Source organism: Phaethon aethereus, assembly GCF_964289735.1.
Source record: "Phaethon aethereus genome assembly, chromosome: 18".
NCBI lineage: Eukaryota > Metazoa > Chordata > Aves > Phaethontiformes > Phaethontidae > Phaethon > Phaethon aethereus.
Window position 1 is genome coordinate 13,246,727 of NC_138594.1, and position 27,512 is coordinate 13,274,238.

Below are 27,512 nucleotides of genomic sequence, written 5' to 3' on the forward strand. Positions count from 1 at the left end.
GCAAGCTGTGCCGAGGGCCCGGCATGGGGCACTCACCATCTCCTCCAGCTGGTTCTGGATCTGCCTGTGGACTTCTGCCATCTGGAAGAGCACATCTCCTGCAAAGACAAGACGCAGGGAAGGGGCTTGAGGTGCTGAGCTTGGGGGCATGCCCCAGAACTGGCACAGGCAGCACCCCACTAGCAGGGAGGGGTCTGCAGCCAGACCCACGGGTGCTCCTGGGGTACCCCCAGTGTCCACTGGGGAGCTGCAGGCGATGAACGTCTGAGACACTTGGACTAACATGTACGTCTTGTGCAGCATGAAGGGAAACGAGGACAAGCAGCAGCAGGACCCCAGCACCCAGGGGCAGCCCCGCCAGCGACCCACCATGCCATCGGCCACCCCAGCTACAGCACAGCTCTACCTGTGCCAGGCCTTAGCCCAACCGCAGGGACCTGACAACGGAGCCAGAGGTGATGGGACCAAGAAAGGTCCCTCATCTCGACCTGACTGTCCAGATACCGAAAGGAGCCAGCGGAGACGAGAGATGCTGCACCAATAACCGAGATGGGGGTTTAACTAGCACTGTTACAGCCGGGAGCTGCTCCTGATGCCCTTCCAGCTGTGCATACAGCCCAAAGCCAAGCACAGAGCACCGGCATTCCTCTCCCCCAGCTGCGAGGCAGCGGACAGAGCCCTGGGACTCCAGGATCACGGAGCCGCAAACGGAGCTAAGCCCTAGGTTGATATTTGCCTCAAAACCACTGGACCCGTTCAATCTCAGCGGCTGAGCTGTGCGCGGGCAGCCCTGCCCCGGGCCAGCGAGCTGGGCGGCGAGGGCAGAGCCGCGGCATGCCGCTGCTGCGAATGCCACAGGTCAGTCCCACGAACGGCTGCCCATGGCTGAGGGATCCCAGCTCTGCTTCATCTTTTCCTTTAATTCTTCTTTTCAAATGCAGAATTCCCCAAGTCACACACCCACCGCTCTCTTCCTGGGCAGGAAGGGCCGTGTCCTGCCTCAGCAAGAGCCCCGACGCGGCTGGAGCCAAACTCAGCGTCTTTTAAGAGAGGAGCCAGCGCTACCGTTCAGCTACAAACACTGTCTCCAGATCAGAGCAATCCTTCCGGGAGAGCCGAGCTCCGTCAGCTATTTGTAAGGGCCGAGTTAGGAAGCTCTTCCAGTGTGGTGGGTCGCAGCTTCCCAGGAGGCTTCCAGCCTGCATGGAACCGTTTGTAAACCGAAAGCCATGGGCCGTGTCTCCAAGCTGCTCCTGTCTCAGGACTCCGCCCCAGCAGATCCCACAGCTGGCAGCAGCTGGGAGCCTCCCAACACCCGCAGGGGCTCTGCAAAGGGAAGCAGCATCCCTCATCCCATCCCAGAAAAAGCTGAGCAGCACCTGGGATAACTCAAAGCCCCAGATGTACAGCCCATAAAAACATATGTCGAGTTTTAAAGGAGAGAACAGCAGTCACAGGGATGGGAAATGCGATGGGAAGGGGACACCAGCCCTGGAGCCCCAGGACAACATGTGGGAGGAGATGCTGCAACGCTCCCAAGGCTGCTCAAGGTGGAGGTGGCAGCTCCAGGCAGGGACAAGCCTGGGCACCCAGCGGGGATCCGGGGGCGAGCAGCCGCAGCCCTAATCCCGCCCAGCCCACGGCCCCCGGGGGCCCGACACATGCAGAGCCCAGGTCTGCTTCCACCTGCGGCTGCTCGCTCCTGTCCCGCTCCCGAGCGAGCCCGGCCACGGCAAACGCCGCCCTTTTACTTGGAGAGTGCAGGAAAATGTGAGTCCTCAGCGGAGGACAGGTCCATCCTGGGCTCCAGGACCACCGCATCCTCTCTGAGCCAGAGCTCGGCAACAGCGAGACTGGGATGAGCCAAACCGGCGTCTCACCGGCCCAAGGGAACCACTGGGACCCTCATTCAGCACAAAAAACAGGCAGCGTACGGTGGGCCAGCCCCAGCCCGCGGCTCGGTCAGCCCGTCCCCGGCACACCACGTGCCCGGGCACATGGGCCGCGTGCCAGCCGAGTGTCAACACCACCGCCTGATCGGGGACAACCCGGCCCAATGTTTCTTTGCTCTTGTGGCTGAAGCAATTCGTACTTTGCACCATACACCGTGTCTCAAAACCTTCCGCAAACATTAAAATCTGACCCTTTTTCGTCCTTGGCAGGCACCAGCCCCCTCCACTGCGGTTCGACGCAGTAACAGCACCGGCTGTGGCACCGGCAGGCGCTCAGCCAGCGCCGACTGGCACCGGGGCCACCGTCCCCTTGCGCCCCGCTCAGCTCCTCAAGAGAGCAGTGATCCCGACGGCACTGCTGCGGCTCCGCTCTGTCGCCGGGAGGAAACAGAGCGCCAAGATTCCCACAGCCACCGAGCCAGCTGTAACTTTTACAGCCGCTTCGCAAGGTGCTGAGCAGAGCGGCGCGGCCCCCGGCGCTCATGCCGAGCAGGCAGCCGGCTGCGGCGATTACGCACGTCTGCGGTGAAGAGCTTCACGCGTGAATGGGGAGGGCTGGCCAAGGGGTCACCACCGTGAGACCGCCAGGAAATTGCTCTCCGGTTGGGCTGCGACAGCTCAATCATGGGAAATGCACAAATTCCCACTGCAAGGAGGCAATGACGTAACGCCGCTGCTCGGCTGAGACTGCTTTTTCACGAGCGTATCAATGCAAGGGTGGCTCGCTTATTATGTCCAAAGCTCGCACCACCCCCTCTCCCTTTCGCTTCCCGTTTGGCCGGAGTGGAAACCCCGGCTGAGAAAGCTGGTGCAGGGCTGGCGAGGGCTTTCTGGCCACCGCCGCTGAGCTGCCAACCCGCCCGGAGAGCGGAGACCAGGGCGCTCAGAAATAATCTACGCACCCCCCAACCCAGCGCTGGCTACACCCCACTCCCTGCACCGGGACAACAGGGCTCTGCCCCCGCCGCATTCCTCACGCAGGGAATTAACCTGTTCCCAGCAGCCAGGGAGGTGCTGTGGTGTCTCAACGGACACGCACCTTTTTGTTTAGACTTTCTCCTCCACCACCACCCCCGCGGCTCTTACCGCAGCCCGCGCGCGGGGCGTTTCAGCCCCAGCTCGAAGCGAGCCGTCCCTGCCGCCAGCCGCTCCGCGTCCCAGCCCGGGCGGGGGGACGCTGCCGTCCCGCTCGCCCCCGCCACGCAGCGCGCTCCCCTGCCGCGGCCGGTTCGCTGCGCCTTTGCCGGCGGCGCGGCGCGGCCAGCCCAGAGCCGAGAGCGGCTCAAGGTGAGCCCCGCGCCGCAGCCAGCGCGGCGCAGGAAGGCGGCTGGATGCCTGCCCGGCGCTGGGCTGCGCGGAGGCACGAGAGCTTCCTCTGGAGCCTCTCCCTGGGCTGGGACAGCGCAACCGGCCCCAAAGGAATCGGCTCCCGGCTTCCCGTGGCCTCCGCCGCCGCTGGGAGCCCAGGTGGGGCAGCGGCAGGATTGGAACTACGTCCCCTCAACAGCAGCTGTGAATTCACACACAGCCGCTCCGGCACCCCGACACCGCCACGCCACGAGCTGCTTCCCCACTGTGGAAGAGCTACAGGCCTTGTCGGACATCACCAGCCGTTTCACCCTGAAACCGCGCAGACTAACCCAGCGTGGCGGCGGCGAAGTTGTTAAACCGGGACTGAGAGATACCACGGTAGCTGGAAAGCTTAAATATTTCAAACCCTGGCTCAGGAGGGGACCTGTGGCGTCGCGCTGATGTGGGTACCGCAAGGCGTCGGAGCTCGGCAGCGGGGCCGGGACCACGGCACACGCCCCGGCAGCGGCATGGCCGCCCACGCCACGGGCATCTGGCGTCAGCTACCCGTGGTATCTGTAAGTTAGACACGGTAATCACCGCTGCGCAGCAGGGCGGAGAAGAGGGCAAGAGCTCGGGTCACGGCGTAAGTCGTATACAGAGCGCGAGCGCCGTGCCAGCCTCGCTGCCAAAACGCACATCCTACAGGTCCGGCAAGCCCAGGGGAGCGCCTCACCGCAGCCCCGAGGCGACAGCGAAGAGGAGGAAGCGCAGGACTGCGGAGCCAGGGTCTCGCCCGCCCGGGCCGGGCTCGCACACCTTTCCACGGGCTGCAAAGCACAAACAGGAGGAGGAGGAGGAGGAGTTGCTATTTACGTCTGTCTGACTCACAGTATCGTGTAGGGGCTATTGCGGCCCTTCCCTACCGCACCCAGCCAGGAACAGGCAAACAGGTTGTTCCACATCCCTCGGGCTATCGGCCGCCAGCGCCGCAGCAGCCAGCCGCCCTCCGGAAGGCAGGGCCGCAGGAGCCCATCTCAGCGTTTGGCTTTTGGGTTTTCAGAGCCCAAGGATTATTCCCCCCCGCAACCTCCAGCTAGATACAAACCCTTTTTAATAAAAACACCAAACAATGCTTCGGCGAAGCAGACAGACTGCTCCGAGCCAGATCGCGTCGGCGCCCGCGCAGGGCCGAAGCGGCCATTTCACTCCCCCCGGACTTTGCTGAGCAAAGGTACCTGCTGGACAGGAGAGCTCCATCGGTTTGGCGTTTTTTTGGGAGGGCAAGGAGTGGGGTGAAGAGCATCAGCCTTGTGCAAATGGTTAACAAAGCACTGCTTCAGGGTGAAATCCCACGCCGCGCCCCAGCAGAGCAGGGCGCTCAGCCCAGCGGTTACCAGTTCCCCTTTCAGCGCCGCCGCCCAGCTTCACACCTTCCGCTTCCCACCAGCTGCGGCGCTGACCGCCAGCGGCACGCGTGCCGTCCCCCCGCGGCCGCATCCCCGCCGCGGCACGGCGGCCTGCCCCGTCCCCCCAGCGCAGGCTGGCAGTAACTCCGCTCGCCCCACGCGCTGAAGATCTGATCAAGCCAGATTTAAGGCAGAAGGACGCTACTGAAAACTTCTGCGATCTTTTTTCCCTTCCCCCACGTTAACGTATCTCGATCCCAGTCCACAGACACGGCACACGCCACGGAGAAGCCGCCAAGCCACGGAGAGAAGCCCAACACCTCAGGCCGACAAGACGGCTCTGAGCCGATCAGCGAGTGTCACGACAACCTGGGGGAAGACCCCTGCGGGTGCGGCGGGAGGGGTACGAGCGTGGGGGAACAGTCAGCTTCTCCCCGCTGATTCACCTCTTTGCTCTTCAAAAAAGCTTTCACTTATCCCAGCCCCGAAGGACCGCACCGATCTGTCGCTGTTACGCTGGCGACTCATCAGCATTATAACGACCAGCTCTGTTTGCGGCCTCTGCTTCAACCCAGCTTGGCAAAGCTTAAGACTTTTTTTTATTTATTTATTGCGAGACACGGGAGAGAAAAAAGCAAAGGCTTCCCAAGGGACCCTGACTCCGGCGAGCTCAACGACACGTTTGCAGTAACCGGCTCCCTCAGGCTGAGCAGCTGCCACTGACACTTTTACCACAGGCAGCTTAGAGCCCTGGGTGACCTGCGACGCGCTGCGCTTCCCCGCAGCCGCCCCCCGGCCGCGTACGCATCATCTCTCTATCGCGACGTACAGACCAGCGAGTCCCCGGGGCCCAACTGCTCCGGCAGCAGCTATACTGGTGGCACAGGGCGATTCCGCACAGAACGACTGCACAGACCTCACGTGCACCAGCCTGGAGGTGGCTCAGACTCACCCGTCCTGCTGGCAGCAGTCCTGGGAGGGGATGCAAACCCCTCCAGGACCCGGGGCTGGCCACACGACAAGCTGTGCCCCTTCCTAAAATCTGCCAAACTCACGGCGCTGCCGACGGACGGCAGAAACCAGCCCGCGGACACGGACGCGGCCCCTCCGTCCCTCCCAAAAGGATGGAGCATCCCCGCAGGAGCTCGCCCCGGGCACGGTGCCTGGGCACACAGCAGGTAGGCATCCCTGGGAGATGTCACCGCTGAAGGCGAAACCCAAACGTTACACACAGATGCTAGGCGCTAGGAACTCCAGCCAGGCAACATGCTCTTCGCAGATGCTCATTTAACAGCCCTCCACCGTTACTTACCCAAACACAGGTTGGCGAGAACAAGCCTACTGCTACGGCAGTCTGCTCCTAATCCGGAGCTCTGAAGGCAGTGAAAAGGCAATGCAGACAGCGGGAGAGTCCCTTTGAGGCGGGCAGCAGTTTTTAAAAGGTCCTTCTCATGTCTGCGCACCTTTAGCAAGCCCATTCCTACAGGTTCCTTCCCTAGGCGAATACAAAGCTTGGAGGCTGAGCCCTGCATTTCTGCAACAACTTCTCTGGCAAATTAGGCCTTTTCACAGAATCGCAGGTGCAAACGCAGATCCGGAGCATCCATTCTTCCACTAGCACAATTTTATTACCCGCAAGCCGTTAAGTGCGTCGTTAAGTCCCATTTTAAAAGGATCAGGCAACAGAGTACGGCTGCTCTCCCACCCCGGAGCCCGTCTCCATGGGCAGAGTGACCTCTCCGCGGGGACACCAAGTCATCTGTCACAAGCAAGTATTTCCTGGAGCTCAGGTTCGTTTTTTCTGGGCGCTGCTCTGGCAGGTCCCCAGTGGACACCACGGCCACCCCCCCGCTCACGGCGGCGAGCAGCGGTGGTCCCCCATCACAGGTTAAATGCTACGACGGCCTTTGACATTCGTGGGATCTGTATCTGCATCTCCGCTGCTGCAGGAAGCATCTACCCAAAACAATTGCGAATCCAATTAACAGATTAATCCCTCTCCCCAGCGGATTCAGCGCAGCATGGAGCCTCTGAACCACGCCACTGCCGAGAGCCGGGCCAGACGAAGAGCTGCAGTGAAGACAAGAGTCTGAGCTTGCCTGGGCAGCCGTGGGCATCCCACCAGGCTGGTGTGCTCCTCGCCAGGAGCTGCCACGCTGGCCGCCCCACCAGGGCGCAGGCTCTAAGGGCAGCATCACGGACAGGACCAGGCTCTGTGCCCAGCTCCGACCACAGATCCCCTTCTCAGCGCGCAGCACGCCTGGTGGAGACGGCTCTACCCCACACCTCCCCACGACGCTCATCAGCGTTTTAAAAGCTGTACGGAGATGGCTTAAAACTCTGGAAGCCCAGCATCCTCCACTAACACCAACAGCTCCGCAGCAGCAAACGACTGGACCACGAAGGTGCCGCTGGTCCCGACCTTGTTGTGCAAACCGTGTACCAGAAGAAAGCCATTATCTACTAGAGGCTCATTTCAGCTCAACAATGGCCCACTAATTACTGCACGGCTTGCTCTTTCCTAGCTTGTCAGAGCAGCCTTCACTAACTCAGGAGGACGTCTGAAGCAAAATCCACCTCCAGCCCCGAAGGAGTTTCCGGTAGGTTCAGCCCCGCACCCTGGTGCGCTCCCAGCCTGGTGGGAGCTGCCTCTGGCTCCGCTCACCAGGCACGTGCGTCCCTGGCGAAGAAAACCCCTTCCCATGACTTTGCCATGGCCTAGTTTTAAAGGGGAACAAAAGAAACAACGTTTTGAGTAGAATTTGAGGGACCTAAGCAAGACCTGGACAAGGGCCAAAGTCACCCAAGCACTCACACGTGAGACTGGAGCTCCTTGGAAGTGTCTACAGAGTGATCCTGGAGCAAACCTCCGCTGAGCAGACACGTAGCACTCATGCTCTTTATCCCAGCTTCTCAGCTTCCCAAGAGCCACCGCAGCAGCCACTGAAGATGTGAAGAACAGCATTAGGAGCCTCTCAAAGAGGAACTGTGGGCGTAGGTCTAATCCTCCAAGGACCAAAAACTGCCAGCAGCCCAGAGAGGGGAGCAGCTTTCCTGCCATCCCTCCCCAGCGATCCAGCTCCCAGGAACGCCACGACGAGCGGCTCCTCGCCGCCACCGCCAACTAGTAAAGGGGCTTCTGCTGCGTGGGGACAACTGGCAGCGACGCCCTGTACCTGGTCAGGCCATCACTTTAGTTAAAACACAACAAAAAAGGCTCTGAACATCCCAAACCTCAGCAGTGGGGTCCAGACAGAGGTATGCCCCCGCCAGACGCTTGCACCCGAAAACTCCAGCCACAGAGCTGATTACAGCTCAAGTACTTTATTATCGCTAGGTTTTCTGTTACCACCCAGGATTATCCTGTCTACACACAGTTGCTAAAATCTGATGGAGAATTTACAAAAAATGTGAAGTGTAAGCAGCTGGTGAGCAGAGACCTAAGCTTTGAGGCAGTGCTCGGGCAGGCTAAAAGTTTTCGGCAAGACAAACACGCAGCACTACAACTGTCAGAGGAATGTGTTTTTAAAGAAGCCAGCGCCAGGCAGAACAAGCCACCCCGGCTCGCTGCGCCGGGCAGCCGGGGACCACGCACCGCCGGGGACCGGCCGCAGACGGGCAGTTCGGGTGCCCCCGTGGCTGCCCTGGCACGGGCGGCGTCACTGCGGCGCAGGCAGGAGAGCTAGGGAAAAGATGTAGCTGCCTTAACCACATTTAGACATGGGATCTGCAGTATTTTCATGTTGACACCCCCCGTTCCAGAAATGACATCAGAAAAGCATCCACTTTCAGAAAAGAAAGAGTTAAAGCGGGGAAAAAAAAAATCTCAGATTCTTTTCCTTGGAGGCTGGAAAGAGATGCAAGCTGCAGTCCCCACCAGCGCATCCCAGAGTCCTGCCCGAGGTCTGGGAGCAGCTTTCCCTGTCCTGCTGCTCCCGGAGGAAGCCACCCGCGCCGGGAGGGAGCGGCGGGGGCACGGCATTGATGGGAGCGGCAGTTACGAACATCCCCATTTGCTGCCGCTGGTAGGAATGAAATAACCCAGACCCCCACACTCGCTTCCAGCACTATCAGCAATGCGGCACGGGGACCGATAAGGTAAAGGTGTTCCTGGGAAAAGCTGTACCTTTGGCAAGCACGACCCCCATCTAAAACAATTTTCAGCCCCTGTTTACACATCCCGCTGGGAGGGGGTTGTGTCCCCGGCTGTTATCAGCTCCAGTAAACTGCAGCCAGAAATTTTATCTTAACTTTCTTCTACACAGAGCAGCTGCCACAGTAAATACCAGCAAGAACAACAAAGCAAGAGGTCCGAGGAGCAGCCGCTCGTCACGGGCCTGGGCTGAGCAGGCGCTGCCGGGGTCCCCCCTCAGACGCGCTCACACCGGGAGCGGAAGGCGCAGCAATTTGGAAACGTTTTAAACCAACCCCAAAATACTCAAGTCACACACCGAATGCACATCGGGAGACTGCGAGAGGGCACTAAGGACGCCGGCTTGGGCAAGGGAGCGGGACACAGAAGACACCAAAGCCAGGTTTTAAGCGTGAGCAAAGCCTGGAGCTGCTCTGAAGGGGAGGCAGGGCGTGCGGTCCCCAAGCTCCTGCCCTCGTCCAGCTGAGCTGCCTCTGATAAAGCTTTCCCAAGCTTTCGCTTGCAGGAGGCCAGAGCTGCTACACCTTTCACCCCCCAAAAAAGCAGCAGAGGAAGCCTGGTTTGCACAGCCCTTACAATCTCAGCGGCTGCACGCAGCACACACTGGCCTCTTATTTATTAAAGAGAAACAGATTGCTATAGGCAGCTTTAATCAAAGCGATAAAATCGGTTTCCATAGACACTTGCTGCTTCCCCACCAGGATTCAGAGGCAGCCAGCGAGCTGCGCACGGCCGAGCAGGAGCAGCCCGCGGCTGGAGGCGAGCGCTGCCTGACGCCGAGCGCAACACGGCAAAACCGAAGCCCGGCCCCCGCGAGGGGCCGTTCACCGATTGCTTCCTCAGCCTTTAGACTCATTTCAGCTCAAGCTCTTCTCCGTTAACTGCCTGCCTCAGAGATGGCATTAAGCAGCGCAGTTTGCCCCCTCCTAGCACGGCGATCCAGTGAGCCAGACCTGCAGGAGGGACTGGGAGGAGGAGTTCACCTGGGACCACAAAGCCAACGAGAGCAAAACCCATCTCAGTCCCATGGGAGCCGTAAGGAGAGGCTGCCGCATCCCGGGGGGGAGCGGAGAGAGGAGCCACCTCCCACCACGCCTGCGCAGCCAAACAGCGGCGAGGGGGGAGAACGCAGGAGCCGCGTCCGAGCGATGGGAAGACTGGAAAAGCAGCTCCCGAACGACCTACCAGATGAGTAAGTGTAGGAAAGGGAAAGCAGGCAGCGAGCATCACTGCTCGTGACGTCTGTCGCAACTCTGATCGACTGAGCAAATACAAGTCACCGGCCGCGTTGCACCGGGGAGCTGCCGACAGCGCGCGGCAGGTCTTGCAACAGCTCTGCCGCGCTCAGCGGGGCTTCGGGTACAAACACAGCCCCCACCACGCACAGCCCAAGCGCCGGGTGACTTCTACCAGGGGACACGCTGCTTCAGTACAGCTGACCCGCCGGTTCCCCAACGCTCCCTCTCCCGCAGCCTCCCCTTCTCCCTCCGAGGGCTACGGCGGGCAGCGCTGCCGCAGCTCCAGACCAGCAGCTGGTGCCTTTCTCTTCGTTGCAAGGCAGGACAAAAACGCCAGCGGAGCCGCTCGCTGCAAAGGCTTCCTCTTTGCAAACACCACAAGCTGGCAATGCCCCAAACCCCTGACGCTAACAATAGCAGGCCTTTTTTTTTTTTTTAAGCTACATTAACAGTAAACCCAGGGACACTTTTACCGTTTACACGAGGCAGGATCAGCTCTACATTGAGCCATGTTGACCCCATCAACAGCAAAAATCTGGTTTCATTCCTGTGCTCAGAGCCTGCTCCGGGCTGTGAATCCATTCAGCAGTAAATTGGTGACTTACCCAATTCTTTAGATCCTTGGCTTTCACTGGCCAACTCTCCCATCTTAACCAGAGCATCAAAGTATCCTTTTGCTGCATATGTCATACCTAAAAGCATCGAAAAATGCAGGTTATATTCTCTTTAATGGCTGTTGTAACTTCTGTGGCACTGAATAGATGCTAGACACCGAACCGGACGTTACTTCAAAGGGCTTAACCCCACGGGGAGGGACTAGACAACAAAGAGAAGGAAAACGAGTGAAGAAAGAAGAAAGCTCAAGCAGCACGATTACAGGGCTAGTTAGGAGAAAGAAGGTACGTGCAGGACCTAGGTGGTTTTCATTCCAGTGTAACCATCAGCCTGCTTAATGCTGCTCAGAAAAATCACTGTGCAATAATTGAGTATCACAGACTTTCATTACAGCTCAGTCTTGTTTGTTGACATTCCAGCTACACACTCCACTTTCATCAGATAAGCAGGGGGTTTCCTCTAATCACCAGAACATGCTGTACAGCCTTAGCCCAACACCGTCAAATTATGTGCTGAAGCCTCTTCCAGCACGATTTACTGACTAAGACACTTCCTTCAGATGCCCCCACAAGCTCAGAGATCCAAAGTAAAGGATGGCCCAAGACAATTTAAAAAATTACAGGAAGATCTTGGGCTTCAAAGCGTATTCACAGCAGGGATGTGAGAAAAACAGAAATCAAGCGATCGTACTGGTTATCCACAAAAAGCTGCAGTTACAGTGCGCCCGATTTAAGCTACCGTGGCAAAACGGCATATAATAAACAGACTCCACCACCCAGGTAATTAAAAGATGCGTTATCAGTGTAACATTTTAGAAGAATAAATAAAGAACGCCGTTCCACGTGCAACCTCTTCTCCTCGCTGTCAGACCCTGCCTCCCCGCCCTTCCCTGCCGCCTGCGCCCAGCGGGAGACCCAGCAGGAGCACCCAAACCATGAATCCCTGCCTCCTTAGCATCCTTAGCAACAGCTGGGAAGTTCTGCTGCTTGTAAGGGTGTATTAAGTGCCCCATCCCTCGGGGATCAGGGTCCACAGCCCCTGTGCGGTGGGCCGGGACGGACGGGCACTTCCCACGTTACGGCCAGTTGAGCCATTAAAACCTCATTAAAAACAAGGCTGAGAACTGGCAAGGAAGCAGCGTGCAGAGGAGCGCCTGTACCCGAGGCCTGCGTCTCCAAAGGTCCTCACGGAAACATCCAGGAACCTCAGCTGCCTTGTGGGAAACAGAATTTGCTCCAGGCAAAAAAGCAAGAAGGCACAGATCCTTCCCAAAGGTTGCGTCTCAAACGCCCGTGTTTAAGAACATGAGACACCAAAATATTTCTTTCCACTGGCTTAAGATTATGACAGCCCTCTTCCCTTACAGGCATTTTCACTGAACCAATTAAAAAAAATAAAATCCAAGAGACATGTGCAGTGCAGCCCTGAAGTGAGCAGAGCCCTCCCTGAAAGAAAGCACCCGCCTCTGGGGTCGAAGAAAGCCTTCCTTAAACCTCCGTACACCCGAGCCGAGGAGGCCGCCGGAAGCATGCAAAGTCATTTTAAGTCAGTCCACTTTTGGATTTCATCAGCTGACAGTTTACTTTTGATCATTTACATCTACACCTCCCTCATGGCTCCCAATAGGACCTGGTATTCCCGATCAAGAGCTGCCACTGATATTTTTAGGTTTTTTTCCTTCTCTTCCAATGCGTTCTTCCAGGCAGTTTGAACACTTCAACAACGCATCTTTAAACAGAACTTAAAATCTTAATTCCAAGTATTTTAAAGTAACATTCAAAGATAAACTGGTCGGAGACGTATTTGTTACCCAGCTGCCACCCAACGTTTTATCACTTGAATCCTTTCCGCAGCTGTGGCCCCGCAGCACGCGCGTGCCTGGCACGTCCTAACGACATGAGCTTTGCATCGAGGTCCAAGAACCACCTCCCCAGGTTCCTCCCCTCGGGAACAAAGGGCATCCCAAGCTGGTTTTCCAGCTTTCCTCCCTTCCGAGGCCACGGACCCTCAGCAGCCCCCAGCACTTCAGCAATAAACGCATCAGCAGCACAGTTTCACTTACTTGCTAAGGCTTTTTCATAGGTCTTCCCCATAGAAATGAAATTCCTGAGGCTGGGATTGAACTGCTCCATAATCGTCTAGAGGAAAAAGAAGAACACCGTCGGGGTTAGCAGAGAGGGCTGGGAGCTGGTCAGAGCAGCTCCACCAGGGCGGTCGCGCTGAACTCGATGCTCACAAATGCAAGAACAGAGAAAAACATCCTCCCGCCGCCCTTCGCAGCAGCTCAGCCCAAGCTTCCCGGCGTCTGCCAGAGGGGTTACGCTGGGAAGCCTTAAGCCCACCCACGTGTTGCAAATAACGCAGAAAAGCAACGGCCCTATTGGCCTGGGGTAAGTCGAAAGTGCGGGGTGAGGGCAGCGCCAAACGCTAAACCACACAGGACGGTGAGCGCCGCTGACCATCGCCAGGACGTCAGCTGAACGCGACAGCCCCTGCCGCCGCGAGCGCGGGCTGGAGGCGCCCGGCCTCCCGCCGAGGACAACCGCCCGGAGGGCTCCGCGCCCGCCGGCGCTGCCCGGGCTGAGCCGGGGAGGACGCCGCGGGTATCCTCCCTTCATCCCGCAGCTTTACTGAGGAAGACCGAGCTTGGGTTTTGAAGGCCACGAGGCCGAGTGTCAGTAACGAGGTGGCTCTGCGGTGCCCCGGCGTGAGACGACAATGCCTTGTGCAGGCGCTTCCCTGCAAGAGATCAGTGAATGCCCCAAACCAGAAAATTATCAGATATGACAAGTCTAACCATAGTAGTAACCGTAAGTGGCCGTTTGAGACAGCAGGCAACGGCCCTCAGAGCAACCACGAAGTTCTGGGAGTCGACGGCTGGTGATGTCCCATGCCTGGGATGGCCTCGAAGAGCGGCGGCAGCTCGGCCTGTCATGGACAAGCAGAAAGGGCTGAAGAGCGGTATTCGAAATAACCGCCAAGGAGCCGAAGACAGAGCAAAGCCACCATCGTCCCCACCGAGCCAGTGCCAGCCACGGCTGAAGCCACGTGCAAGGAACTGCACCTCGGTCTCAAAGCCCTTGGTGTCACTTTCCACCTGCCTATAAAGGCGTCAGCCAGGGTGCCGCGAACACCAGCCGCGCTGTCTGACAGCTTTTCCTCCCTCGCTTTAAGGGCCCTATTTAAACACGGGGGGAAGGAATAATCGGATCACGAAGAAGAACGGCTCTTTGTACGTTTGGCACAGCACCTCCCTCCGCCAGAGCTACTCAATCCCCGGCGCCGATAGCATCTCTAAAACCAGACACCAGTTCCCAGCCGAGCTGTGGAAGAGACAACACAATCTCCATTTTCTCCCTGAGAATCCTGGACCGAGCCCGGCTGCAGCAGAGCAGCCCCGCAGCTGGTCCCAAGCCCCTGCCCCGCTTTGGGGACAGCCCCTGGCCCTGCCCCGACAGCCTCCCGCCAAGGGCACAGCCAGAAAATTAAGTTTCATGCCCAAATGTCCCTGCACACCCCGAGCAGGGATGCACGGGCACTCCCCCGGGAAGCGAGGGCTCCGCACCGCCCCACGCCGCGCTGCTGGCAGCGTCCCATCCCGGGAAGGGGAGGGAAGACGACAGACAGACACTTACAGTAAATAAGCTGATTAAGCATCTGTCACCTCATGGGAAGCTGGCCAAACACTATAAAGCTCATTTTCTGCCTGAGGCATTTTTATCCCGAGTTCCTGCTGCCTGGCCTTTGGAGAGTGCGACAGTTTAATTTTCTTCCGCGGGTGCACGTCTGCAAGGCTCAGCCGGTGCCTTCCTCCGGCTCAAAACAGCCATTTTCTAACTTCAGCGAGCTGGAACCTGCGCAGGACGCCAGCTCGGAGGCCAGCGTCAAGGCGGGGCATCACCCAGGTGCTGGTATTTGTTGGCAGGAGAAATCCTTTCAATCCTCCGAGGAGCACACAGCAGCAGCCCCGCTCCCGGCTGCAGCGGCGGGTTGAGGACGGCTGCTCTGAGGCCGAAGCACCAACACAGCCCAAGCTGCGACGCCCCAAAAGCCGCCATCCCTCCACCCCACAGCACCACATGCAGCCCCGCAAAGGGCGGAAGGTGATTCCCAGAGACCTGACAGGCAAGCACGAGGCTAACGAGAAACTTCACTGCTAATTACGGCTGCGGGTCGAGCGACGCAGCACGCCGTGCACATGGAAGCTGCTCTGGGGCAGCGCAGAGTGGTTTAGTGAACACGCTCAGCTTGAAAGGAGAAAATTAACCTGTAGCAACAAGCCACATAGCGAGTTGTCTTCCCTAATTGTGGGAGACAATTGCACAGGAGTTAATTAACACTGACGAGGATTGCCCCGTCCTTCCTATGTCACACTTAACTTTGGCCAAAAAAATCCACCTGCGTCACGCCACGAAGCGGCCGGAAGCATGGGATCGCTGCCCGCGGCGGCGCAGGGACACCGAGACGTCCCCGCTACCGGCGGAGCTGTGGCTACAGCCTCCAGCACGCTCAAGCCCAGCCTGAGCGGTCTGAGGCTGGGTGAGGTTTATGCAGAAGAAATATTGGCAGGATTTCTGTGTGGGGAAGGGATTTTTGAACAGTTTGCTAGGTTAAGTGCAGTAGGTGTTTATGTATACGTATGTATACGTGTATACATAAATAAAATGATTTTTGCAGCAGTGCCTATGTAAACATATCTTCCTGAAGCATGAAGCTTAGCAAATAAATGACAGAGCAGGATCCACAGACAAAGCACCATCCGCAGAGCAGGAGCACCGGCGAGCACCGGCCGCCCCGCGGCACGGCACGCTGCGCGCAGGTGGGCGCGGGTGGCAGCGATGCAGAGCTGCGCCGTGCCCGGAGGCTCAAAGCAGCTGTGGGTCTGGTGGGGATGGACATGGCGGCACAGATTCACGGAAATCCCCTTCCAAAATTCAGCGCATCTTCCCCAAACTGGAGGGAAGCAAAGCACGACTCGGCCCCGGCGGCTGCCGGCACCGCTTGGGGCAGGACCCTGCTCCCCACCAACCGACAACAGCCACTGTAAAGCAAGAAATAAAGAGGAAAAAGCCCCCAGAAGGGTCCTGCTGATCAGCTGAAGGGGGGAAGCAGCTCTCTGCTGGCCAAATAAAATTCATGAAACCTCGGGAGGAAGTTTGCTGAAAGTGAGTGTTTTTAAAGACATTGTCTAGAGACTCCAACAAAAACAGCCCAGCAGGATGAGGGCATTGAAAAGGGCTCGTCCCTACAGAGATAAAAATAGAGTTTTTCAAGCCGCCTTCTCACTCCCAGGGTGGGAAGGGAAGGTGACTCCAGAACCAGCACACCCTGGCACCCACGGCTCCCCTGGGCGATGGGCGACAGCAGGACGTTACGTGACCGCATCCCCCTCCAGGTGAGAAGCTGAAAAGCCACCGCCTGCTAAGGAGAAACACTGAAAAACAAACATATTTCTGGCACAGAATATGCTCAACAAGCAATCGCTTTGCACGCCCAGGTCAGCCAGCAAGGTGCTGCAGCCGCTGCCATCCCGCTGCGGGCTGCATCGCCCGCGGACGCCCCCGGCCACCCGCCCCCCACCCAGGTTTGCAGGACACTACAGCAACGCCGAGATTCAGCAAAACTCGGGTAATGAAAGCAAACCTCGTTCTCCCTGAAATTTTTGCTCCATCAGCACCACCCACAAGTTGTTTGCCTTCCACGCACCGCCTGGGCAGAGTTCAGAAAAACACAGACAAAAAACCCGGCAGCTGAAGGTTGAAAGGGCTTTGCTTTGTTCCACTGCACTAAATTCCCTGGGTAATACCACTCAGCTCTCTGGGATTGGCACGGCTTTATTCAGCTGCCAAAAATGAAACTAATGCAAAGCACGAGGTCTCCAGGACATAGTCCTGCTGCATTAGTCTGGGGGAGAAGAGGCGACAGACAGTAAGGTCCCCGTCTCGCCCCCCCGAGTGCACGCCACGCTACAGCGGGGACCTTCCCGCTGCTCCGACGCTGTAATAGCCAGCCCGTAAGCAGAAGTTAAGTCCTCCCCAAGAACAGGCTGGAAATGGAGCTGGTTCAGACTGTATCAGGTTTCTCCTGCATAGGAAAGACCTGCACGGCACCTCCGTAACAGCTTTTAAAAGAATTTAAAAGCAGGCTGCACAGTTCTCCCCACGTCCTTCCCCGCAGCCTCCCAGGTAGCTCCTAAAAGCGAATACAGAGCAAAACGAAAAGCAGGCGCTGCTTTGCTCTGCTGGGGCAGGAGACGGTCGGCACCCGCGTTCTGCCTGGCACCCAGGCTCAGCGCCACTGGCCGCGGTGCGTCACCGCACGGCTGGGACAGGCTGCCGGCAGCGGACACGCTGCCCTGATCACGGAGCCGTAACGACAGCTAGACTTCGCGTCCAGCCTCCCCGCGACACAGCCGAGGACCAGACAACCAGGGATCGAGGCGAGGAGGCTCCTGCGTTTGACCGAGGGACGAGCATCACCACGAACGCCGCAGCGTGCGCCGTGCCCCGAGCTCCTCTCCCAGCCATCCCCCGCAGGGCAGCGCTCGCTGGGGACACCCGGGACACCTCAGCGAACGCAAGCGATGGACTGAGCGACAACGTCAACGTTTTCCTAGTACCGTTCTCCACTGCCCAGTAAGGCACGATAGCTCCTCGCATAACGCCGCGCAGCGGCACGGGTGGCCCAGGCTCACCCTGGCACCCACGGCTCCCCTGGGCGATGGGCGACAGCAGGACGTTACGTGACCGTGAGCGCCGTCGGAGCGGGCAGCACCACGGGCCTCTCCATTGCACCAGTCACGCTGCAAAAGCGGCTCAGCTATAAGGAAGTTTTGTTGCTAAATGGGTCAGCCCTGCGCCAGGAACGCCTTCTTTCTTTCTGTTTTCATATTTAATGCCCAAACCAACCCCAGCGCTGCCTCCATCTCCGCACGTCCTGCCCTGCACCGCCAGAAGACAGGCGTAGTTTTAAGAGCCACGTTTCAGCCGGGAGGGGAGCCTCGCTGGACGCGGTAGCGGGGCTATTGCCATTGCTGACAACACCCCCACCTCGGCTCTGCCACCGGGGCCATCCCCGCCAAAGTCCCCGGTCGACTAGCCAAGTTCGGAGCTACCTGCTTTGTAACGCTTAATCCTCAGGTTTCAACAATTCGGAGGTGTACCCACGCTCCCAGCGGCGCGGCACGCCCGCCGAGGGGATGGAGCAGCAGCAGTCGAGGGCAGCCCCGCATCACTGCCGCAGTGCCACGCCGCGCGGCAGCGCAGCCGCCGGAGCCGAGCCCACCGCGCTGCGGCCGGACCACAGCGTGTTGCCCTCGAAAAACAGCCCAGCCCTGGGCCCTGCTCGCTACGGGACGACACGCCTGGCCTCCACCCTGCCACCCTCTGCACCTACTGCTGGGAGAGGGATTTTGCAGCACTTGACCCGCTCCCCGCTCACGATGGGCACACGGGACCCACTGCCCGCAGGAGCGGGGTGCTGCCGCCGATCACGGCCGTGCCGCGGTGCCGTCGACCGCCCCGACGCACCGGTCAGCTCGGAGCCCCAGCACCCAGCCAACAGGTTTCCCGCGTCCGGGGTGCGGGAAGCGGAGACAGCGAGAGCACGGCGTGTGGAATTTGGGGGTGGCACGGGCTGACTTCAGGGGCCAGCTGCCCCCTCCTCTGTCACACCGCATCGCCCCTCCGCTGCCACACACACCGAACCACCCACAACTTCCCTTCTGATTCACTTCAGCAGGAATCGCTCCCCTTCCCTCTGGACCTGGAGATAATGAGGCAAGAGGCTGTTACACTGGAAATAACACTTATTACAGCTGATGTGTAGCAAATGACTGTCGGGAATTATGCCTGCATTTGTGCAAGACAATTAGGCTTCGAGTTTGGGGTGTTTTTAAGCAAACACCTCTTCAAACGCGGAGCTATTCATACGCGATTGCAAAACAATCTTCCACACGAAGAAATGGCTTTAAAATGAAATGGAGGTTAGCCTGTAAATGGCAATAATCTAATCTGTCAGAAACGAGACAGATTTGTCTTTGGGGGACGGAAGAATTGCCAGTCCCTCCTTTCGGCAAACAGACAATCCTGCGCAAGGGACGAGCGGCGCTCGGGAGCGGCTGCACAGGGAGCAGCCCGGAGAGCGGCCCCTCCGCCGGGGAGCCCACCCCAGCACCCACGGCCGGAGAGGTGTCACCCCCCCGTGCTCGCGGCACAGCCCAGCCCAGCAGCTGCGCCGCTACGACGGGGTCCACGCGAGTGAATCAGCACCAGGGAAGGTGGGATTACGTTGGCGGAAGGTGCCAACAGCCTCCGTACCCCTCTAATTACTACACATGTGTAGGCAGCTGCCTGCAGTGGCAGCATCGGCAAGGGGGCGGCTGACAGCTCCTCCACCCCCTCATTAGCACAGTCACTCCGAGGGTAGCAGCGGTTCTGGAAAATGAGTACAATGGGCTTCCCAAGCAGAACGCCTCGGGAAAGCCCGCGTGGGAGAAGGTGCCTGGCACGGGGAGCAGCCACGGAGAGCTGTCTGCTCCTGCTCAGGCCTGGCGGGGAAGCGGCTCGACCCCCTGCTCCAACTGCTGCCAGAATCCCGGCAAGACGACAGCAGCGGCTGGAAGCAAAGCGTGGGGCTGCCGCCCATCCCACGGCCCTGCTCTGCGGCGTGGGGTTTGGTGGCTGCGAGGAGGCAAGGGCCAGACCTGGCCCGGCATCATGCCCCTTCCTTGGGGTGGTCTCCTCCTCACCATAGCGGTGTTCAGGCCACTGTACAGGCCAGAGCAGCACGGGACAAAAATACACCCGGGCAATGGGGAAGGTTTCAGACTTGGAGCTCCAGAGAGTCCACGCAGTCCCTGAGCCTCCAGCCCTCGCGCTGGGCTCCGGGAGGTTGCAGAAGTCCTCAAAGCAACGCGCTAACACCGAGTTCCTGAACGCACCCCGTGCACACATCTCCAGAGGCCAAGAAAAGCATCACTGTCTTCAGAGGAGAAAAGGCTCTTCGTTCGCTGCAGGAAACGCAAACGGAGTCAGGACCATCCTCCTCCAGCTCGCAGCGCAGAGACGCTGACGTTGGGTAAAACTGCAACATCTGCCTCCAGCTCCACGTCCTCGCTCCCTACACCCCGCTGCTCCCGCTAAAGTACCAAGAAATTAAGCGTTCACTAACTGACAGTCAGACCTTTGGACTCCTCTCGAGTCCATCTTTGGCTCTGGGGGCCAAGAGGCCCCCGGGCACCCTCCGCACTTCAGTCAGATCAGCCAGGCTTCGACGGAGACGGCGCTGCCTCCTGCTCCGGGCCAAGGGTGCTCCGCTCCGTCCCTCAGCTCACACAGCGCAGGAACGATGAAGCCAATGGTCAGGGGCAAGGGCAGAGCCCAGCCTGCATTCACCCCTCATGTCTCAGGGGAGCAAGCATCGCTTAAGCGCGGTTGTTGCGGTGGCCCACAAGCCGCGCTGCACGTTCTTGACACAGCTGCGCACAGGCGCCTGGGGAAATCGTGACCTGCTCCGCAAACCTGCTATTAGCACAGTTCTTCGAGGACAACACGCTTCAAACAACAACTGAGTCACCACCGGCAACTGTCCCCAGACCAACCGCACCGTCACTCTGCCCAGGGGACCGGCAGGGCCGGGTGACGAGCGCTGGCAGCTCTCACCTTGTTTGCCCAGGCAGCTCCGGGGCGAGCTGTGCTGATCGGCAAACGCTCGGCTCCCTGGGAGGGAAAGGAGCCTGTGCGGCGACCTGACCGTGCTACCACCCTGCGGTGCCGGGCTCTGCTCTCCGGCGCTGCCCAAGTCCAAGAGCAACCCGTGCGGCGGCAGTCCGCGGCCGCACTTAAGAGCGTGGAAGGGAGTCCCAGACACCCAAGCCCCAGTGGTACTTAAATGCCATCGCTGGGAAGCTCCATTCGCAGACCTGCTCTACGTTCAGGGGAGACAAGGTTTTGGGTGCCAATAGGTCCGTCCCAGCTTATATCCCGGGACCCCAAAACCCAAGACTTTAGAACTGTGCTACCTTGGTAGTTTTTGTACTAAATTTTTCTATCGTTCTGCTTAACGCTCCCAGGTAAGTCAGTCTAACCACTTAAAATACAGGAAAACATGCAAGCTTTCCAGTTTAACAAATGACATCCTGCATTACATGTTAGGCTAGAAAGGTTTTATTAGACCCGGTCACAAGACCCAGCAGAGCAGAAACCACTTCCTCCACGAGGGAAATTAAAGCACATAAATAATTTCGTTTTTCTCGCGACACCGGGAGCAAAGCAGAAAGAAAGAAAAAAAATACCCCCCGGGAGGTTCGCAAGCGCCAGCCGTGACCCAGACGCAGGAAAAGCTCCGATCGCTTTCGCCCTCGCTGGGCTGCCGGCCCCCGCGGGCTGCCCCACGGCCGGGGGGGGCCGGGGCCGCTCCCCGCACACCCGGCTGCGTTGCGGCGGGGCCCCCGCAGCGGCTCCCGGCGAGATAGCGGGGGTGGCCCCGGGCCCCCCCCGCAGCCCGCTCGGCCCCCGCGCCCGACGGAGCGGATCTGGGCGGGGGGGGTGGGGGGGTGGAATTAAAATCAAAGGCAAAGCCCCAAAGGAGCCGCAGCGGGGCCGGGAGCGGGCGGCAGCGCCGGGACCTGTTGCCGGGGCTCACCTTGTAGACATTCTCGGTGAGCCGGTGCACCTCCTCGGAGCGGGCCATGCCGGGCGGGCCGGGCAGCACCATGGGCGGCGGCGGCGGAGCGGAGCGGGACCGGGCGGCGGGAGCGCGGAGCAACGCGGAGCGGCGGCCGCGCCGCCTTTTATCAGCTCCCGGCGCCGCCGCCCGCCCCGGCCCGCCCCGCGGGGAGGAGCCGGGCCGGGCCGGGCCCCGCGCCCCGCCGCGCGCAGCCCCGGGCGCGGGCTGGGGCCGGCGGGCGGCGAGCCCGGGGGCGGGAGGGACGCCCGGTGCTGCCCCCCGCCTCGCCCGCCTGCTCTACCCTGCTAGGCCCCGGCCCGGGCCCGGCCCTTCAGCGCTCCCCATTCCCCAGCCCTTTCCCCGTTCCCTGTCCTGTCCATCCCCTGTTCCCCGTCCCATGCCGTACCCCATAACCTGTCCTACACCCCCTCCTATACCCCGTACTGTAGCCCACGGTACTCCATACTATACCCCTACCACACCCCACCCTACATCTCCTGCTGTACCCCACATCCCTGGGGTAGCTCACACCGTAGCCCCCCTGCGCAGCACACCCCTGCTGTGCCCACCCATCCTGCGCCGGTGCTGTGCCCCGCTCCCCAGCGTGCAGCTCAGGGCGGGCAGGTGAGGAGCAGCCGGAAGGGGAAGAGCAGCCGGTGGTTGCAAGGTGCTGGGTTTATACAGGGAAAGACGGCAGATGCCGTCCAGGAAGGCCAGGAGCGCGGAGGTGGGATGAGCGGTCACCGCGGTGGATGGCCGGCGCACTGCGGCACACCTGGCGACGCGTGTCCTCAGCCCGGAGCAGGGCTCGGCTGGGGGAAACCAGCCCAGGCAGGAGGAGAGGCAGCCCCTGCCTGCCTGCCTGCCAACACGCCGTCCCACACCACCCAACCACTGTCCCACCGCTGTCCCACCGCTGTCCCACCGCCTGGCCAGCCGGCAGAGCCGAGCTCACACCCCACCACCCCGCAGGCACTGGCATTCCCTGGGGAGCCCCTTCCCAGCCCTCTCGGCCGGCAGGTCCCTGCGGGACAGGAAAGCTGTGGGTCCCCTGGCCTTCCCCCGGCGGCACCTTCTGCACAGGCGCCGAGGGACACGAGGAGCGGCGCCGAGCCCCGGAGCCAGCACCCCGCGTGCCCCTGCCTTACAGCCCTCCCCACTGCCGCTCTCCGCGGGCGATCCGTGGCCAGAAAGGAGCTTCACGCGGCGGGGCTGTCCCCGCGTGACCGTGACCGTACAGAGGAGGAATACCTGGAGGGCACCAGGCGCAAACTGCCACCGGCTGCCTCCTCCCGGCCCTCGGGCCAAGCCTTCCTCTCCTCCCTCTCCCTCCTCTCTGCCACAAGAAGCAGTGAAACAGTTAAGCAGCCGAGTGTGTTTTTCTCCATTGTCTCCTCCATCAATTCCAAGAACGAGGAGCCCAAGCAGCCAAGACGGTTGATACCTTGGCCCCAAACCTGTTTCTATTCCCCTTGCTGTCTCCCGCTCTCCATCCCAGCCCCGGCGAGGAGCGGGGGGAGCACCAAAGGCGACCGCTCGCTATGGCCACATTTGGTCCCATTTTGGGACCCTCAGAGGTTTCACACGCCAAAGGACAGGGAAGAATTCACAACCCCTGAGAAAGATTCTCCTCATTTTGCTGGAGCAGCCGGTTAACCCTTTCCCAGCAGGGCTGAGAAAGAGAAGCGGCGATGGGACGTGACCTCAGGGGGGGGGCCAGGGAACAAGGCTGCCACGGGAGACGTTCCCAGGAGCGATGCCCGGCTGTGCCGAGGCAGCGACCTCACGGTGCCCCTTCCCGCTCCAGCCCGCTCCATCCCGAGCGGCCAGGCTGCGGTCGGCTCTGCCGCGATGCCGCTGCCCCGGCTGCACACCAGTGCCTTGCTGGCTTTCCAGTGCCAGGGAAGAACTTCAGATGAAGCATCCGGGAAGAGAGTGCCTCTTATCCGCATCTCCATCACCTTATTTTTAGTTACGTTATGTAAGTTCTTCGCTACGTCATGGATGTGGGGGGTTCTTGCATCTAATTTCAGTGTGACAGCCCAGCAATTCAAACAAGCTGTTCCTCCGGTGAAGAAGATAAAAGGATTTGTAATTTCTCATAATAAAAGAGGCCTTTTGGGACAACCCTCCGAGAATCTCTCACATCTAGGCCTGCTCTCAGACAGCCGCTCCACTTTCTTCCCATCCTCTGCTTCTCCTTATCCCCAGGAAATTTGAGTGCCGAAAACCTTTCTCCCCCGTGCCCCTCTGCTCCCAAAGCGAGTCTTTGGCCGGAAGCAGCCAGTGATTTCTTATCCTCACATTAAGAGGCAGATTTACCAAATTATCGTTGCCCCTGGCTTTTCCCGAGTCACAAACTCTTGACTGGCAACGGCCGCCCGGGGCTGGTCCGTGCTGCCCGTGCTGCCCGTGCTGCCCGTGCCCGCAGCCGCCTGGAGCACCCTGGGAATTCGTGGCAGGAGAAACCTGCCTTTGCCTCGTGCCGTAGCATTTGCTTTGATTGCCTTTCTTTTCTGTTGTTGTTGCTAGCTGTCTTTTTGTCAGGGTGATTCACTGCCCGGGCTCGGCGGCGGCTGGAGCGTGCCCAGGGTAACCATGGTGGCGGAGTCCCTCACGGGTTACCTAAATCCCCGCGGCACCTCCCGGCACGTCTCGCGCGCCCCTTTGGAAAGCAGGGACCTTCCAGCACAGGGGCTGTGCCGGAGGAGCAAAACCCGGTGGGTGCAACGTGGGAAAGCTGCCGTGCCAGACCTTTAACCCCGGTGGGATAAAGACGCGGCAGCCCTGCGCTGACCCAGAGGTGGCCTCGCCAGCCTCGGAGCTGGCACCCATCCCCACCCCCGGAGCAAACTCTCCCCTTTGCAAAATCGGGGTCTCTCCCCGGGGGGACGGCACATCGGCACACGCGGCCACCTCCAGCCCCGGGTGGAGCGAAGTTGCTGTGGCAACACCAACTTATGTAATCCACCCCGCTCGGCTGCAGGTGTGGGGAGGAAATTGTGCTATTTTCGAAGTTTCATTAGATTCCTTCTTAATTACCAGCGTGGCGTCACGCCAGCTCTCCCGGCCAGGTCGCGCAGGGCCCGAGCACCGTGCCGGGGCAGGGACGGCCGAGGGCAGCGGCCGCACGGGGCAGCCGGGGACGGGCAACAGCTCCGCTGGGCTTCCGGCGAGGTGGGAACCCACGGGTGCGACCCCACGGGTGCGACGGCCGCTCGGGGAGGGACAGCGCGAGGGCGGCGGCCGCAGGGCGCCCAGGGACGGCGAAGCGACGCTGCGCAGAGGCGCCGGGAGCCGCCGCGGCCGCAGCACCTCTGGAAAACCTCCTGTGCCACAGGAGAGAAAAAATAACGGTGGGGTTTAACTCCTCGTAGCTTGGAGCGTGACGAGGCACCGGCTGGTACAGAGAGGAGGCGGGAGAGGCTCAGCCCCCCGGCTCCTGCCGTCCTCCCCCACCTCTGGCCCGAGCCGAGGGGAGCTGCCACCGGCAACGGCCCCGGGCAGCCGCCGCCCGCTCCCCGACGCCTCGGGAGGAGGCGGATGGTGCCCGAGGGGGAGAGGCTGAGCAGGGAACGGGCGCCTTCGCAGGCAGCGGGACCAGGTCAAAGCCGCCGCCTCCGCCTCCAGCTCCGCCGCCCGTCCAGCGCGTCCAGCGCCGGCGGCCCCGCTCCCTGCGCACCCGCCCCGCAGGCCGACACCCGCTGCCCTTCGTTCGCTTCTCTGCCCTTTTGATACCTACTGAGCCGAAAGGATAACACCAAGCACCGCTCGGCGACGCCTGCGGTCCGCATGCTCAGGGCGGGCGCGCACCTGCCGGTGCCGGCTTCTTAATGAGGTTACCAGGAAATTTCCGCACTTTTTGTCTCGGGCAGATGGCTTCCCCATCAGAGGCCGAACGTACTGCTGCGCAGTCAGCTGCGAACCCTCTCCGTGCTGCACCAGGAGCTATTTATTTCTAAAATGAATTTAATGTGATTTTTCTGACATCTGGGGGGTCACGGGGGAATCAGCCCAACGGGTTTGAGCAAAACCAACCCAGCCACAAGCGCAGGACGTGCTTTTCCCCCACCCACCCTGCTCCGCTCCGACTCCTGCCTCCCCGGCTCGCTGCCGAGCGGGCGGGGGGCCCCTCCTCAACGCCGGGCTGCCTCCCACTTTTTTTTGAGCACCTCACTAACCTCCATGGGAGCCGGGGCAGTGAACCCCACACCGGTACCCGGGTCCCAGAGCCACCCACCCAAACACAGCAGCGTGGCTGTCGCTCACCCGGATGCCGGCCAGAGCGGCTGCGGTGCCTCGCCGGTACCCGTTGCCGTTTGCGCCGGTGAGAGCCGGCCCCTCCACCGCCACGTCCCCGAGCGCGCGAAGTCGAGCGTGCAGCTTCAAGCGTGCCGCTTCCAGCATGTCGCTCCCCGAGCTGCCTCGAGGCACGCACGAGTTTACACCTTCCGTTTTGTAGGGCCAGGACTTAAAAGCTGTCACTTTTAAAAACTGGAGGTTCCCTGCCTGTGCCCCCAGCTCTCAGCCAGTTAAATCCCCCCAAGCACCAACAGCAACTCAAATAAAGCCATTTATTGCGAATTAGCAAAGGATGAACAATTCGAGCTCTTATTTTACTGGGTGGGAGCCGCAGCACTGAGTCCGAAAGAGCGGTGACAGCGATTTCCAGCTGCTGCCGCGCACTTTGCCGAGCAGGGCTCACCGCGGTTTGCAAAGCGGGTCAGGTTTGTTTCACGAAGGAGGAACGTGAGGCACGGCGGAGTAACCGGCCCCGCATCGTCCCGAGCAGGTTCTCCCTAATCCTGTTGGAAGCAGCATCTGAACAAGACTCCCAGCAGCGCAAGTTGCTGTTTCCAGGTATTTGTCTACCGGGAACCGTTTTGCTCACTGATGCGACGCGGCAGCTCTTCATCCGCGTTGCTCGCTGCCTCGGAGCACGCGGCTGCCAGGCTGAGCCGAGCCGGGGGTCGGAAGGCGGCTCTGCCACCACCGGCCTCTCCGCCGGCCGCAGGGAACCTGGGCTGGGCGCTGCGGCCGGGGCCGGGTCTCGTCGTCGGGGTCACTAATGGCAATAAAATAAGTGGTGGCCTCGGGGAGGGAGCGGGGGCCGGCGGCAGGCGCTGGTGGAGCGCTTGGCCGGCGCAGCTGTAGGGACGGACCCCGGGACCCCCCGCTCCCGCAGCCTCCGAGCCGGTGGGATGCAGAAGGCAGAGCTTTGTCGGTGTCTGTGACGCTCTTGCTGCCAGGGTCAAAGCCGCAGCCCGCCTGCCAGGTTAAAACGACGCTGGCAAAGCGGCAGCGTGCCCGGAGCGCGGCACGGAGCTCCCACCTCCCGGCTGGGGGGGACGGAGACCCGCTCGAGTGTCCCCTGCAGACCCCTGCGCCCTTCCCAGCTCCCGGGGCGGTGGCTGCGGGCAGGGCGCGGGCAGAGCCAGCCCGCTCTGGCAGCGGTGCCATGGGCCTGGGCTGCACGGGGAGCCGGCGCGGAGGAGCCCGGGCTCTCCCGGGAGGCTCCTGGGGAGAGCGAGCGCGGGGAGGAGCCCGAATGACGGAGGAAACAGGGAGTGGGTGGGAGAACAAAGCGCTGCGGGCACAGAGAGCCGTGATGGGGACTGGGAAGATGGAGGGAGCGGAGGCTCCGAGCAGGATGGGGGAGACAGTCGCTGCTGGAGGAGGAGAAGGGGCGGCGGGAGGGGAGCGGGGCTGGCACCGGCCGTGGGAGAGCCGGACGGGTCCCCGGCCGCGCTGCCTTCCGCGGGGTCCGGGAGAGGCTCGGAAGCTTCAAAGAAAACAGCAAACCCAACCTCTGCTAAGCCACGGCGGGGTGGGAGCGCGTGGGGGAGCGGTGCTGTGCGCCGAGGAGCCCCGCAAGGCGCCGGGGTCGGTGGCTCCTCCTCGCTCCCAGGCCGCCGCGCAGCCCAGAGCTGCTCTCGCCCCTCACCCGCCCCAGCTCCTGCTGCCGTGGGCGAGTGACGCTGGATTACAGATGGCTACGGCCGTCTCTGGGGATACTTCTGAGTAACAGGAGTAGTTTATGTGATTGGCACAACTGGCATGATGGGATTTTGCATCGGGGCAGCGCCTCCAGCCGACGCCTTGCACAGGGACCTTTGGGTGCTGCCGCCCACCCTGCGCAGTCCCCGCATGCCTGAGAAGGACCCCTTGGTTTCAGAGGGGCAGCTCA

The 27,512-nt window shown here is 60.6% G+C and overlaps 1 protein-coding gene across 5 annotated transcripts in view; it reads right to left on the minus strand.

The window, feature by feature from the left end:
* BAIAP2 (BAR/IMD domain containing adaptor protein 2) overlaps positions 1 to 21,349 on the minus strand; it is a gene marked incomplete at both ends in the record, with an annotated part of 45,086 nt that extends 23,737 nt beyond the window's left edge. For 4 of the 5 annotated variants that reach the window (XM_082008085.1, XM_082008086.1, XM_082008084.1 and 1 more), the window contains 4 exons: positions 37 to 98; positions 10,648 to 10,734; positions 12,720 to 12,795; positions 21,302 to 21,349. In XM_082008085.1, coding sequence (XP_081864211.1) covers positions 37 to 98; positions 10,648 to 10,734; positions 12,720 to 12,795; positions 21,302 to 21,349 — 273 coding nt within the window. Of the gene's footprint in view, positions 1 to 36; positions 99 to 10,647; positions 10,735 to 12,719; positions 12,796 to 21,301 lie in introns of those variants that run through there. The other variant, XM_082008083.1, reaches the window with a different exon arrangement.
* Positions 21,350 to 27,512: the final 6,163 nt, after the last annotated feature.